Genomic DNA, 15707 nt, shown 5'->3' on the forward strand with positions numbered 1-15707 from the left:
ATGTAATTGAACTAATAAAGGTATAAGGTAAGGCTTAAAGCGGGTGCAGGATGGGTGGGAGGGCCTGATAAGCTCGCCAACGGAAAGGCAGACGTAGCAGAGCCAATGGACGACTGTGCTTAATAGGAGGCAGGTGCGATGCCAGGCGTAGGATTGAAGAGAAACTGTGAGGTAAGGCGCGAAGCGGGTGCAGGATGGGTGGGAGGGCCTGATGAGCTCGCCAACGGAAAGGCAGACGCAGCAGAGCCAATGGACGACTGTGCTTGATGGGAGGCAGGTGCGATGCTAGGCGTAGCATTGAAGAGATAGGTGAACGACTGTGCTTGATCGGAGGCGGAGGCAGATATAGTGCTAGGCGTCATGGGAGTTTAGTAGAAGGAGCACCTTAGTTATCACCCCCCCTTTCTTTGCATATCACCCCCCTTTTCTCTGCGTGTCACCCCCCCTATATTAGGCCTAGCTCCGGCCCGTATAAATATTGTTCCACCAATCAAACTCACCCGCTTGCCTCTGTATCGACTGCGTAAAATGGAGAGTATACATTATAAAACGGAAAGGCTGTATTATAGGCTGCATTATCTAGGCCAATAGGAGTCTATTCGCTCTATCTACTCTAGCTACTCTACTCTAGCTACTCTACTCTAGCTACTCTACCAGCGGAAAGCGCCTAGATGGCCACCACTGTCCAATTGCTGGCTGAAAGGAACGCCAACTACACCTGTATACCAAGGCCTCACAGCTATTGCTTTACCACGAACAGCCTCCTCCTCAGGCGTGCACATAGGGGCATCCTTAGGGGCTGGTTGGCTGTCGGGGACTAAGGAAATAGAGCTCTGAGTAGCTGTTAGAGTGCCTGCTTATCCGGCGGAGCGATCTGGCGCTGTAGTTATGAACTGTACAGGATTGTTGAGCACTACAATGGTCTGCTCGACCGCCGGCGTGCCTGTAGAGACACCTGCCATAGTAATTTAGGTGGCCTGTGTCGCAATCTGCATCAATTAAGTTAGTTCCTGTCCACCTATAACACTATCTGCTTGCTCTGCACGAGCAGTAGTTTTATAAGCTCGCCGGAGATGCGACGTTCCTCCACGTGATCCTGGCCCTCCACCACGCCGTCGTGCTTGCTGCGCCGGAGCTTGTTGATCAACAATTTCGAATTAAGATGGATCACGTCGAGTTGCATCAGCAGGTGCACGAGCACGGCCACGGCCACGGGTTGATTGACGAGGTGCAGCAGGGCCCGTTGGCCTGCCTTTACGACGCTGTACAATTGCCGGAGCCTCGATAAGGAGGAGAGGATCGATAGGAAGGTTTACCTCGTTTAGAACAGGACGATTAAACCACTAGTGCTGATGAACATCCTCCAGGACAACAGTATACGTAGATGTCGCTGTAGCGTGCAGTTTTCGGTGTATTTTATGGCAGCAAGGCATGCTGTATATCCCCCTAAATGTTCTATTGCAAATAGGATTAAAATTGTCCTTTTTGGCCTTCTTAACTTGGGCAGTAAGTAGCCTTAGGCCCTGCTTAGTAACCTGCTAAAGAACCCTAGTAAACTTAGGAATCCTAACCTTATGCTAAGGAGCTCTACGCTGCCGGCTAAGCTAATTTTTTCTCTTAACACCTTAGCAGTAAATATATTAAAATAGTAGGGTAACTATATTATAGAGGTTGCCTATTAAGATCTAAAAATAGGACTTAATACTGCTATTTAAGCCCTTTAGCCGTAAGGTTATAGTATTACTAAAGTGTAGTAGAAGGCCTGTATAGTATATTGCAATCTACTATTAAAAAGGCTACTACTTTTTAGTAAGGTAGTTAACTAGGGCTTTTTTATATATATAATCTAATTAAATTTTATTCTAAGCGGCTATAAACTTAGCCTTTATAGGTTTTAATAGGTAGAAGTTAAGCTTATTAATAAACCTCTTCCGATCTTTTTAAATAATATTAATTTTAGCTACTATTAGCACTTAAGAGGTATATACTAGGTTCTCTAGATCTATTATATCTGCTAATACTTACTTCTTATCCTTCTAAATAGTAACAGCCTTATTAGTTATATTCTTTTATATATACTACTTGCACAGGATCTAAAAAATAAAAGGAAAGAACTTAGCCAGTATATTCTTAAGTGCGAGCTCTTTATCCGTAATAAAAACGCCTGGTAAAACGCCTAGGCGCTAGTATACTAGGTAAAGCTCCTGTATAGTAAAAATATAGTCCTCTTCTTCCTCCCCTAGGAGAAAATAATAGCCTAGCTTATAGTTCCTGCCCTAGTTATTAACGCTGTTAATATAGAAAAGTAGTATTTTAAACTTATTTATTTTATAGGTGCAATTAAAAAGAATAATATTAAAATTCTTCTAGAATATCCGAACACTTTCCGGGTGCATAAAGTATAGGTACTTAACTTAGTTTACTTTATCTAGCTTATATTTATAGTAGTAATAAGCGTCCGGGTTATTATTACTGTGTTCCTTAAGCACCTTAAGTATAGCCTAAGTTAGAGTAAGCCTTTTAAGCTTTATTTTCTTCTACTTCTATTTCTTATTATATAGGTCCTGTATTATTATATCCTTGCCCTTAGCTAGAAGGTTATTAAAAATAGCACCTATAGGCGTGCCTCCGTTAAGCTAATTATATATAGTTCGGATAGTATTTTTATTAAAATCTTAGTACGTAATAGGAGTTCCATCCTTAGGATTATACGGCTTATAATTATAAGCATAAACCTTAACCTTAAAAAACTAATTACCTTGCAGTAAATTTCTTAAGAGGGCCCCTTTAAATAGGCAATTAGTCTTCTTTATACAGGTGCGGCGCTTCCTATTAGCTGGCTTATACTCTCCTGCGCACTCGCATCGAACCAGCACCTTGCGCACCTGGGGGGGCATGCGCTTGTCCATTTTTTTGTTGTATTTAACTATAGCGTATCCTTTTTGCTTGGCCTAAGTGTTGATTGACTTTATGCCATCCTCTACGGAGGCGTGGCGGCCCCAAGGGGGCGGCCGGAGGGGCATAGTGTTAAGGTGATGATGTAGAGGAAGTGGTGTTAATGCATTAAGAGTAAGTGCGCAGGTAATGTAAATTCGAATTGAGCACGAGCGGGCAAGCGGGTGAGTTTGATTGGTGGAACAATATTTATACGGGCCGGAGCTAGGCCTAATATAGGGGGGGTGACACGCAGAGAAAAGGGGGGTGATACGCAAAGAAAGGAGGGGTGATAACTAAGGTGCTCCGACCCCGGCATCCTTAGCGCACTTTCGTGACCCACATCATAGCTTGCTGGGACATCCGAGCGGTCCCCTTAATGCTCCATGGCTGTCAGTTGTGACACGCCAGGAAGCGCCCATTCTTAGGGAGCGAATGGCGCGACGCATGCATGCATTAAGACGGGGTTTGATTACAGATCATCCGCCCGTCGCCATCACCAGACACGGCACACAGCGCATGTATGAACGCACCACCAGCCCATGCAACGGACACGTCAGGGAGCGCCTCATTCTTATGGATTCAATAGCACATCGCATGCATATGCATAAAGGCGCGGTTCATGGTCATTACAGGCGTGCACTGGCACGGAGAAGACCGACTTGGTGACATATAGAGCTAGTTACGCCCGGCAAGGCTGAGGATGCGCGTTTGCCTTCAGTCACAGCGACTCCGATCGCCCATCCCAAACCTCCGGTTCGCATCTTTCCCACAACCTCTCTATCATGGCGGGGAAAATGACTTTGTACAGGCATAGAGAGCCGTGGTGCTCACTATATACATATCCCGAGTCTCGCAAGGCTGACCCTGCTCAGGTTGCTTTCTGCCTTATCATCTGAATACACAATGTCCAAGAATACTGCCAAGCCCAGTCAGTGTCAGGCTTTAGTACCTCAAGCCTGCATTCCAGAAACATCGTCTTCTCCAATTGATATTCGACCTCACGAAAGTTCGACGAAAGTGCAACCTTCGTCCGACCCGACATCATTCGCCGTCCCGAGTAGCTGCAGCTCATGGGATGACTCGACACGTTGCGATTCCATCAGGACCACCTAAGAAGGATCCATGCGAGAAGGATCCATGCACGGCTCTTCCACCACGGATAACGCTTACTTGGATAACCGCACACCTACCAGGAGCAGCTCAGACCTATTTTTTAAGCTCCAAACCCTCGATCCCACCGGATTCTGTAATCTCCCGACCCTCGACCCAGCCCAGTTTTCCAAGCTACAAGTTGTCGATCGATGTCACCCGCTCCTTCAAAGAAAGCAAAGCACGCTCTCCCAGGAACGACTAGCCTCTGAAGCCACGTCCATATACGCTGGGCTGGAAGAGGTTGAGAGGAAGTGCATCATCATTGACAGAGTTATTGCTTCCGCTCCACTCGAATTGGAAAACTGGCAAGCAGGGATTGCTCTACATCGCATCTTACTGCATGAGTATGTGGATTTCTTCAAGGCAACTCAGCATCCCTCTGCCTCGGCATCTCTGCGTCATCTTCCAATCAAGCACTCAATGCTGAAAAGAATGTGGAATAACGGCATCGAGGCGTTCCTCCAATAGTTACGGTGCTTTCCTTAGTCTTATAAATACATGCAACTCTTCATCCAGATTGCATATGGCATAATATCTTCCCTTTACAAACTTATCCCAAGATTCGAGGACATCTAGGCTGAATGCTTAGGAGACCTCACTCGGTGGCGCATGAGCATGGAGAATAAGAACGATGCACGAGAGACGTGGGCTAGTATCGCACGCGGTTGGTACTGCAAAGTGGCCAATAAAAGTCCTTCCACCGGCCGGCTATACCATTATCTTGCCATTCTGGCAAATAAACCTACCGAGAAGCTTTGCTACTTCTTTCGCTCTCTAACCAGTATTCGGCCATTCACACATGCGTAGGAAACTTTTCAACGGTACAATTTTCCAAAATCTAGTTAGGATTAGTCCGGATCTATAAGCCTAGTTCAGGCTTATTATATTCTGGCTGGAAAAATATTAGGAAACTTTAAAGTATTAAAAAATATATTCCTTAACTATTTTTATAAAAGTATAGGGCACTTTCTAAGCATAGGAATTAGGGTATATATTACTATTATTAATATTACCGGCCTTTTTAACTATAGTTTAGATAAGTCTATATATATAAGAGCCTTCTAGATATATACTAAGACCTCTTAATTAACGCCGAAGTTATTCTTTTTCTTAAGTCCTAATACTACCTTTAAATCTGCGCAAGATTTTACCTTTTTAATGCTTAAAGTAGTCCTTTAGAATTTTAATAGTAGAAATATACTTCTATATATTTATATTCTTCTTATTTTTTTCTTAAGCCTTAGCAAAGTTCCTAGTTCCTTATTTATTATATATAGTGCTCTATAGAAAGATATTATAGCTTGCTTAAATATACTATAAAAAGTATATATAAATAATAAAAAGAATAATAGCCAGCCTCTGCTAGAAGACTACCTTATACGCGGATAAACCTAGAGTTAATTAATTATTAGTAAAAAGCAGTTCTCTAAAAAAGCCTTAATAGGAAGGTTAGAAAAGGCTTTTTTTATAAAGTTAAGAAGATAATAAATACTGTAATATAGCTATCTGCTTATATTTATAAGTCTATACTATTAGATCTAATATTATAATATCTAATATATTACTAGCGTAAATATAAACTATACTTTAATTAAACTTTTTTTAATTAGTCCGTTTATATAAACTCTATAAATATAAACCTAATAGCATAGCTTATTATTATTATTTAGAAATAGAAGAAGTTATAATTAAAGTTTTTACAGGCGTATTATAAACACTGCAGCGCGGTGGAGTTAGTAGAACTAAAAGTAGCTTATAAAAGCGGAAGGATTATATAATTAAGAGAACTATATAATTAAAAGGATTATGCAAATAGAAGGATTATAAAAGCGGGAGTTACCTATATTAATAATTAGGATATAGTATAGTTTAGTTAGACACCCGATATATAAAAGTATAATTTAAGATTTAACTGTTAAAAATCTAAATTAACTTTTAGAACAAATTCTAAATAAGAAAATCTATCTGCTAAGGGACCTTATCTATCTCCACTATTTTAGATATAGATTAACAGAATCTTTTTATTAAATATCCTAAACTACTATATCTTAATAATAAAAAAGAGATAAAGCTCTTACCCTAAATACTTCTTAAGGAAGTAAAGGTTTTAGAGTTTCTTAAACAACGCCACTATCTAAATCTTATTAGATTTCATGGATATACCGTTAATCGCGGTCGTATTACCGGAATTGCCCTTAAAAAGCATGAAGTTATATTGCAATATTACTATAAGAAAGTTTTAAATCTCAATATTGTTGCTTGCATAAACAGTATCCGTGCAGGTGTCGAACACGCCAAAAACCCTTTATTGCAACTCACAGCTCGCGCGACCCGCGACACCACCGCACGAACGTCGCCTCGCGAGTCATTGAGAGAGGGACGGCGGCGGCGGCGATGAGACGGGGGACGGCGGCGGCGATGAGACGGGGGACGGCGGCGGCGATGAGACGGACGGCGGCGGCGATGAGAGACGGGACGGGACGGCGGCGACGATGAGAGACGGGACGGCGGCGGCGATGAGAGAAGGGGACGGCGGCGGCGATGAGACGGGGAAGCTTCCTAAACCGGGGTTATCAGCGAGCCGAGCACTTCGACGCTACGCCGAATATGCACGGTGGCGGAATTTCCCCAACCTTACTCCGTTAACAACCACATGAAATCTCCCACAACGAAAGCCATAATTGCTACGCCTTACCAAATATAAGTTTTATACTGCACTAACTTTTCTACCCTTAGCCCCTCTGCCCTTCCCTAACTAGCCATCTTATTATATATATACAACTCTTATTATACTACTATAGATATTACCTTCTATAAGTTTACTTTTTATAGCCAGGCTATACTAACTTTAGTAATAACCTAAACTACTATACTATAGACTATAACTTACTTATTTAGGAAAAAAACAGCTTTTAAAATTAGAAGTTTTTAGAGTATAGTAGAAGTTTCTAAAAAAAAGGTTACTAAACTTAAAAATACTTTAAAAGATTATAATAGTAAAGTTACTAAACTTAGGATTAGTATAAAAAATCTTAAAAGTAAAGTAAATAAACTTAAGAAATAGGTTTATCTTTTAAAAGGGTTTATAAAAAATATTAACTAGTGTTTCTCGCGTTTTAGACTAAAGGCAACCTGCTAACGCCTTTCTATATACAGCGTATAAATTAATAACTACCTTTATAATAGCTGTAAAAGTCGGCTTTTAGCTTAGAAATACAGATATTTTAGGTTTAGCCTTTATTTTATCGCTACTTTAACTAATACTAGGCTATTTTTACTAATTAGCTCTTCTTTACCTTTAAGGTTATACTTATAATTACTAGTATTTTTCTTCCGGCTAAGCACCTTTACTTATTTACCTATTAATTTTAGATAAACTGTATCTCCTATATTATGCGCGGCGGCCTATTAATATTATTAGTTGCATATTTCCTTTAAATTATATAACTTGCTTATACGTGTAAATATTAGTTATAGTTTACTTAAGCTTTAAAGTAATAATAGATTTTAAAAGGTTAAACTCTTAAGTAGTAAAATTGCAGTTTTTATTTAGTTAGTACGGATAATTGCATAGATTTTATTATACTTACCACACTAGAGGTACTCTCCGGACGCCTCCTCGGCCTCCTCCTTTTTTAAGATATAGTTCTGTAAACCCTATACTCTTTCTATTTCTTTTCTAGCCTAGCGCTGTTCTAAAATTACTACTACTTACTATCTCGCTTTTAGATACTAGTTGCAGTGCTGGTAGCTATAGACCTAACTGCGGTGGTAGGCTAGGTTTTAACCTTAATTATAACCTATTAGTGCAGCGGCCGGTAGTAGGCCGCTATTAGAGCGTTAATAATAAATAATATATTCTAATACACTTCCCGCAATTTAGATCTAGATTATCTAGCCGATCCTAAATTTACTTAAGCTGCTGGCTTTTGCATCGCGTACCTCGCCCACCGCTAATAATAAAATTAGTGGAACTGTATCTTATAAAGAAGAGGACGGTTAAAATAGCAGGAGTTAAGGCTGGTGTTAGTACTAGTGGAGCTGGGTCTGCAGATGTAAAGGGTGCGCCGAGGAGTTATAGGTTAAGAGTTATAGGTTAAGGAGTCCGGAGAGTACATCGCAGCGCAGTAGGATGGGGAATGTAATGAAAGAGGAAGGTAGAGGCTATAAAGAAGTAATGTAATGCGGTGATTGTCTAGGTCTAGGTTGCTTCGGCATAATATCCCCTTATAGTAAGTTACTTAATTTTTCAAGTTGAAATAAAGCACATCCTTTTATCTTTAAAAAAGCATATATGCATACTTTAATCCCGTAATAGCTTGCCACTCTCGCGTCCCCAAGCACTACCATCCCTTTTGATGATACCCCGGGAGATTGTATAAGTTCGCGCCTTTAATTGCATTCTCCGTCATAGCCTGAAGCTTTGTTTCCGGAGTCTGGAGCCGCGCTTGGACGGACCACGTCGCCTTCTGCTCGACGAGCAGGCCCATTCTCAGGGACTTAGTAAGCTCCGTCTGCAACATGCCACGGGCGGTACGCGGAGACGATGCTCGCGGAGGTATATCCATTGGTTTATATCCCTCAAGCCGCATCTCGAGGCCGCTATCTTCTTCGAGGCCGCTATCTTCTTGGGGGGAGTTGCTAGTAGATAGGCCGTTCGGTGTTTCAGTAGTATTCGATTGCGCATTATCGTGGTGTAATAGGTTGGTAAGTAGAGAAGGGCGTGTGAAATTTGGCCATGTGCTGGCCCTTTCGAACTTCATTTCGACGGATGGACCGCTCTTATCATCTTCCCACTGTCGTCATCGTCCTCAATTGCGCTCGAATCCAATTCACTGCTCCGAATTGCCCCCTCGTTGTTGAGCGTATCATCCTAGGGTGTCTATTAGCATTATACTGGTACAGCCTTGTTGTTTTCACGTACCACCTGCAAGGATATCTGGGGCCCATCTTGTACTAGGGACGGAGCGGGAGTGCTTCCATTCCCTAGAGGGTCATAAGATGGTGGATGCGAGTACGCGCAATCCATGTTTGGGTTTGAAGGACGCAAATGTCGGCCTGCAAGAAGGCAGTAGGTGAGGACTGCTGTAAGGCAACAAGTTGAAAGGGCCTGCATTTGCTTGATATGTAACATAGCTCCCTGCTTGCTGATCTAGCTAGAATCAATATTAAAACAAAGCATGTTCACACAGACCGACTGGTTGACAGGGGAGAATACATTGCCTGATTGGCGTCTGCATGCCCTGGCTAGCTCGGCAGGCCTTGGCATGCCTTTAACGACCCTTGTAAATGCACCTCCACGATTCTCTTCAATTATTTGTTTTGAGCACGCCACCACGCCGCTATACCTTTTTGCAAATCTCTTAGTTCGGGTTGGCCGCCCGCAAATCTGTCTGCTCGGCTAGATGTGCACAAACAAGGTGCACACCCACAAGTGTCGTCCAAGCTCTTTCTTGAACGCGCCATCCCCCGCCACATATCGATACGAGCGGTTGAGGTCCTCTACTACATCCAGCACGTTCAGCGGTGTCATCTCGGACCGAGCAACCGGGTAGTGATACACGCGCATGGAGGAAGATGAGGGCCATTGTTCACCGATGGGCCGCGACGCCGCTCCAGCATCCGGTAAGCAGGCTAATCCAAATTGGTTGGAAGACTTCTTCCAATGTCTTGGCAGAACTCTGCAAGGAAATAACACGCACAGCGCCATATTGCATTCCCTTGTACCCTGCTACATGATACTTGCAGCTCGGATACGTTCCTTCGCTTCCGATGCAACTTGTCATGCCTTTGTTAGAAAGTCTGCAAACAGGTGAAGAGCCACCAGCACCGTCAACAAGCGCCTAGGCCTGCCACTATAAAATGGTATACTGTTAATGCGTCTGCAACCTACGCCACGGACACGTCAGGAGGGGATTATCGATACATGCATCTGGAACTTCACAGCCATATAGCTGGCACATCTCCATTGCATATCATGCCCCCCTCATCGAAGATCCGCTGAGGTCACACCCATCCAATGACAATGGCCCATGACTCTATCATCTCTCGCTTCGTCCATCGCTTCTATCCATCCCATCGTCGCAGGCGCAAGGAAAGGATAGAGAAGAGACTATTACTTTCCTAACTACATGCGGGCGTCGAGAGAGAGGATGCGGGCGGGACGGATGTGGATGAGGGCGTCATTCTGCACGGCTTGGGGAGGTGGACCTAACGATAACAGGATCAAATAACGGTACGGTGGAGCATACGAGAAGGCGACGTTCGTGTGGTGCCGCGGGCCGTGATGTACTGGCAGAGGCAAGCTTGGCAAGTCAGAGCTCTATTCCCCCTTCCAGAACCTCGGACTATGGCCTGCTCGACACTTCAAAATCCTAGACCAAGCAAAAAGAAACCCTGAACCCGCATTATCAACCGCGTTATCATTATCCTAAGTGGAAAGGCACTATCCCGACCTGATCACTTGCAGCAGATGCGCGCGCGGCAACCACAACTGCCATTACCCCGATCGCGATCGCGCGCTATCAGGTGCCACAACCAGGTTGCTCCCTAGCCGCTCCACTCCACCTCCGAAGAGCTCCATCAGCCCTTTTGCCACCATTGGCGCCTTCCCGAACCTAAATAATACCACTGCCAGCCACGTCCCGCCCAACCCGGCCTTGTCGTCGTGGAGTGGCAACCTCTGTTCCCAGAACACCGACCCAGGCCGGGACAATCACTCCCAGCTCTCGCCAGAGACAACAACAACCACCCTCCCAAGTTCTAGAACAGCCACAATATGGCAGTCATCGGAGCCTCAAAATGCGGCAATGGCCCCCGTAGTATGCTCGTATGAGCTACAAACCATGAGAGACGTCCGCAGTTTCTCCATGATGGAACCCACAGTCAAGACTGAAGCGCCCTCCCCAATCCAGCAAAGCACGGTCTACGCCGACTGCGGGACGAAACTCGGCGGGCCATACACGGATGTCCAATTCTCTTCCGCGGGGACCCTTTTGCAAGAGAACGTGGGGCTGCAAGAGATCGCGGGGCTGCAAGAGATCGCGGGGCTGCGGGAAGAGATCGCAAGGCTGCAAGAGATCGCGAGGCTGTGGGAAGAGATCACGAGGCTGGAAGAGAAAATTGCACGGAACTGCTGGCTGAATGACAACTTGTCTTGTGGAACTTTGAGGAACAGCGAGGATACCACTGTCTCGACTCAAGCTCTACGGCCGCTTTAGCTAGACGCCCTGAACAACGGACACGTGGGAATCGCATCACTCGATATACCATCTAATACTTCATTTAGTGCGGGAACCTTTGTTAAGCAAGAGCCGGATGGGCTGCCATACCTATACAGACTACCAGAACTTTCTGAAACCGACCCACAAAAAGGTTCCAATTTCATGGCGCAACATTTTCAGGATATCAGGTTAGCAACATCAAATTCGTCTATTGCTACGCAGCCTATCCAGCCCTGTGAAAGCTATTCCGGCATATGTTCCGTCTGTCGCTGTCTCAACTTCAAAATGGACAGCGGTCGTTATTGTACGACAAGATTCTACAAGAATCCCCCACCGAGGATGTGCAAAAATTGCGGACACCAGGATTCAAATTGGACGAATGCGGATTCGATTCTGGATATCTCTTAGGCTGCTGAGTTCGAAAACAGTTCGCAGTTAAAGCTGATCTGGAATTGGTGGTGGACCTTGGAGGTCCTGTCTAGCTTGTATTTTCCCATGCTCTGGCGGGCTTAAGTAGCCGTTGGATAAAGGAGGCGTCGATTCCAGTCGTGAACAAGTTAATCGTGTAGTGTCGGCCAGCCCCTGGAGTTATCTCAGCGGGCGGCTCAGACGGTAACTCGATAGTAAATCATATTAATTGTCGTGGTGGAGCAGGGTGCAACGCTGAAATGGTTCTGGACGCTGCGAACGGAATAATCGACAGCATGACCAAGATTGTTGTATTTTTTTAGTTGCAGAGTGGTTTCCTATGGAGAAATGTCTAAAGAACATTAATATATTAGCTATAATATCATAGGCTCACGAGGAAAGACTTAAGATGCCTGAACAATATATTTTTCTCGGCACGGGGTTTCTCGCCACCTAGGGACGCACCTTAGTCACGCAAGAACATCTCTACCATTGCCGATATTTAGCCGCAGCGATCGGCAGACTTTGTTATATGACGCGGTGACAGAAAACCTTTCGCTTTTAGCGTCTCACGAACAATCATATCCCAACATGCAATCAAATCATCACAAGGACAAGATTGACTTCCTTATTATGGGAGGAGGATGCATTGGCACGTCAACAGTGGTTGCATTGAAAAGGGAATAGCCAGAGGCACGGATTGTCTGGTATGCCGGAAATCACGAACACACTGCTTCAAACGACTTTCTCAAGATCATCTGCGACGCCTACCCTGATCCTATAATAGTCGAATATGCAAACCAGGCGATGCAAAAATGGAAGACCGCCCCTTATTGCAACTACTTCTATCAGACATCGTAGATCCAGGCAATTAATAGGAATACAAAGAAGACAATAAATAAGGGGCAGAGCGACGAGAAGGTGACAAACCAGCAGATGATAAGTCTTGTGGGATCCACTGCGGAACCACTGCTCAGCACAACAGAAGAGCTGTTCCTTAATTAAAATATAGGTTATGCAGATTTAGACCTAGCTATGCAAGCGGTGTACGACAATCTTGCAAAGCTGGGCGTGGAGCTGCACAAAGAAAATATCACGAGGCTTGTCATCGAGGTCGGGAAATGCGTAGGAGTTGAAGTGGGCGATTTAATTGTTCAAGCTAAAAAAAACAATCGTGTTAGCAGGAGCGTGGACTCCTAGCCTACTGGAGAAGTCGGACGTTGCTGTCCCTCCAGGGTTCTTTCAGGTCAGCGCGGTTGGTGTGGCCGTACTTGAACTAAGTAAGGAGGAATTTAACGCTCTAAGATCTATGCCGATTCTCGTGACCGAAAATAGTAAAGTACTGCGCATTGAATTTTGCAATCACTAACACTTAATAAGGCGAAGTTATGTTGTTAAGGGCACACAAAGTTCTTAAAATAACAACCACGGAAACATTTTGGATTGGACATCCGGATGAATTAAGCGATGCAGTCGACATCACGCCTAACCGTAAAGTGTTAGAGAAAATGCTACTATAATTTAGGGGTAGAGAGCTGAAATCTTTTAGTTGTCCGTAAGTGCCCGGTAACTCTTGCTATAGGATAGAGACTTACTATTTAACTAGTAACCTTCTTACCCTATACTAGTATCTAATTATAGATAAAGTAAAAGGGATCTAGTAACTTACCCTTATAATAAAAGGGTTATATTATTTATATAAGCTTATAATAATTATCGGAGAAATTATTATCCTACGCATTTATAGGAAGGAAAGTAATAATAAGTTAGAGTAAATAGTCTAAGCTTGCTATAAGTAGGAAAAATATAAAGGAATCCAACTAGTACATCCGAATATAGTTCCTAAGCGTGAGATACTACTTAAGTAAGGCATATTAGCTTGCTATCTATAACTATATTAACCTAATTTATAAGCAACTTAAACTAGTTTTTATCTAATTATTCTAAGGTCTTAAAGTCCTAAATTACTTAAAAAATTATATATATATTAAGACAGTTCTAATCTGCTAGTTAAAGTTATTTACCGGGTTTAGTTATACAACTAACTAATAGATTGCTGTTGCTAATCTACTTAAGAATTTAATATATCTTCCTAAAAGTATCTGCTTTTATAGTGCACGTATAGACCTAAATAAAATAGATTACTAGATAGATCCCGCAGTACTAGTCTCCCTTTATTAGCAGGCGTTTAAGCTCTTAAGCAAGATATTCTGCATTATTTTTAATAGCCGGGTTATTATAAGGAAGCCTATTTCTATTAGATATAAAGCTTTACTATATTAATTATCTTACCTATAAAAATAGCAGTAAGCATAAAGCTTTACTATAAGCCGGTGTGTTTCTATTATCCTAGTTGCGATTTTATTTACTAATAAATGCTTTTAATCCTGTTTATCTAGATATTATACTATTTTATCTATTTTTTTAATAATATTATAGCTATAGGGTTAATTTTACTAATTTTATAAAAGTCTTACTTATATATCCTTCTAGATATAATACTAAATATAGAGCAACTTTTATATTACCCCTGTAATACTATATACTTTATAAATATTAGAATATTTACCTTTTACTAACTAGTCCTAGTTAAGCTTCTAGAACTTATATTAATTATTTAGAGGCAGGAATACTATAATCTATACTATATAAGCAGCTATAACTATATTCGGCCCTTAACCTAGGTAATAATATAGCTAGTAGAAAAACTCTGTCTAATAATAGGAATAGCATTCTAGATAAATAATTGCGTGGTGGATAATTAGCATCTAAGTAGTATTTCTGGCCTCCGCATCTTTTATATTACGGAGTTATTACTGTGCGTGTTTTAAGGAAAATTGCGCCACTTTCTATAGCGCTGTCCTCTGCGGACTATTACTTAGGAAATACAACTTAAAATAGCACGCCGAAATATAAGCTACTATATATAAAATAGCTCTGTAATCTTTCGCTATTAGCACTAATTAAAGGTAGAAATTATTGCTTAAGAATAAACAGCCTTTATAGAAAGCTTTAATATTTTAGAAATATTAGTATAGTTTATAAAAAATATATAATTACTACTTATAAAATTATTTAACCTGTGCTTTTATAACGCTAGAGTATTCTAAATACTTAATTAGGCCGTTTTTAGATATAACTGCAGGTTTTTTATTAAAGCTAATTATAAATAACATAGTTATATTATACTAAACTTAATAACCTAGAAGAAGCCGCTAGCGCTTAGGAAATAGTAATTATCTAGTGTTAATTATTAATTGCTTAATTACTTTATCCGCTTTATTTATAAAAGCGAAAAACTTTACTACTAGGTTATTATACTTTTTAAACTACTTAATTTGCTCTAGTATTAACTAGTCGAGAGCCTATACCTTTAGAAGGTATTTAGTACTAGTTAAAATTAGTCTCTAATAAATAGCTAGGCGGTGTTATACTTACTTTTCTAAGGAAAGGAAAACAGCTAGGGTTAGTTCTAGATAGATGTTATTAATTCTGGACTTTATTTTTCCACGGTTAATATATCTTTAGAATCTCTTCTAGTATACTTTCTGCGTTAATTTTAATGCCCCTTTAAAGTTAGGGTAGGCTTTAATTAGTAGGGCCGCTCGATAAAACTTTTCTTAATATTCCGGGTTATATTTCTTTACTTTAACTATTTACTTCTTTAGCTTATAATAAAGCTAAATTTAATAGAACAGGTTTCCGTCCTTTTAATCTTAGCTAACGTCCGCGTCCGTAGAATTTAGAACGCTGTTAGACTATTATATACTGTAAAAGAACTTATAGTAGCCTAGGCAGGTTTCCGACTTATTATACTATAATATACTAGTTTTGTTAAGTCTTTTTATTCTAGATTCCTAACTATTTAAAAAAAATTTGCGGAGTTTCTGGCGGCAAGTAATATCCTTAAGCTCCCTAGTATCCTTATTTTACCCCTGCTCTTAGTTTTTACCTGCTAAGAATTAAAACGCGATTTTATTTAAGCCG

General features: G+C 41.6%; 3 protein-coding genes across 3 annotated transcripts; 1 reads left to right on the forward strand and 2 right to left on the reverse strand.

Moving 5' to 3' along the window:
• Positions 1 to 4059: 4059 nt before the first annotated feature.
• BDZ99DRAFT_528395 (uncharacterized protein) lies at positions 4060 to 4557 on the forward strand (the record flags this gene model as incomplete). The annotated part of the gene is made up of 1 exon (XM_033726367.1): positions 4060 to 4557. The coding sequence occupies one exon, from the start codon at positions 4060 to 4062 to the stop codon at positions 4555 to 4557; it is 498 nt and encodes a 165-aa protein (XP_033568411.1).
• A 1531-nt stretch (positions 4558 to 6088) lies between these two features.
• On the reverse strand, positions 6089 to 6768 carry BDZ99DRAFT_577584 (uncharacterized protein; the record flags this gene model as incomplete). Its single annotated transcript, XM_033728713.1, has 2 exons — positions 6089 to 6648; positions 6728 to 6768. The coding sequence occupies 2 exons, from the start codon at positions 6766 to 6768 to the stop codon at positions 6405 to 6407; spliced, it is 285 nt and encodes a 94-aa protein (XP_033568412.1). The 3' UTR covers positions 6089 to 6404.
• Positions 6769 to 8356: 1588 nt separating this feature from the next.
• Positions 8357 to 9190, reverse strand: BDZ99DRAFT_577585 (uncharacterized protein). Its single transcript, XM_033728714.1, has 2 exons — positions 9014 to 9190; positions 8357 to 8962 (listed from the first exon to the last, which is right to left on the reverse strand). The coding sequence occupies exon 2, from the start codon at positions 8850 to 8852 to the stop codon at positions 8433 to 8435; it is 420 nt and encodes a 139-aa protein (XP_033568413.1). The 5' UTR covers positions 8853 to 8962; positions 9014 to 9190; the 3' UTR covers positions 8357 to 8432.
• Positions 9191 to 15707: the final 6517 nt, after the last annotated feature.

This window comes from Mytilinidion resinicola (genome assembly GCF_010093595.1).
Source record: "Mytilinidion resinicola strain CBS 304.34 unplaced genomic scaffold BDZ99scaffold_39, whole genome shotgun sequence".
Lineage (NCBI taxonomy): Eukaryota > Fungi > Ascomycota > Dothideomycetes > Mytilinidiales > Mytilinidiaceae > Mytilinidion > Mytilinidion resinicola.

Coding starts and splice junctions, on each gene's coding strand:
- BDZ99DRAFT_577585 (XM_033728714.1), bottom strand. CDS start 8,852: ATGAAGTTCGAAAGGGCCAGCACATGGCCAAATTTCACACGCCCTTCT.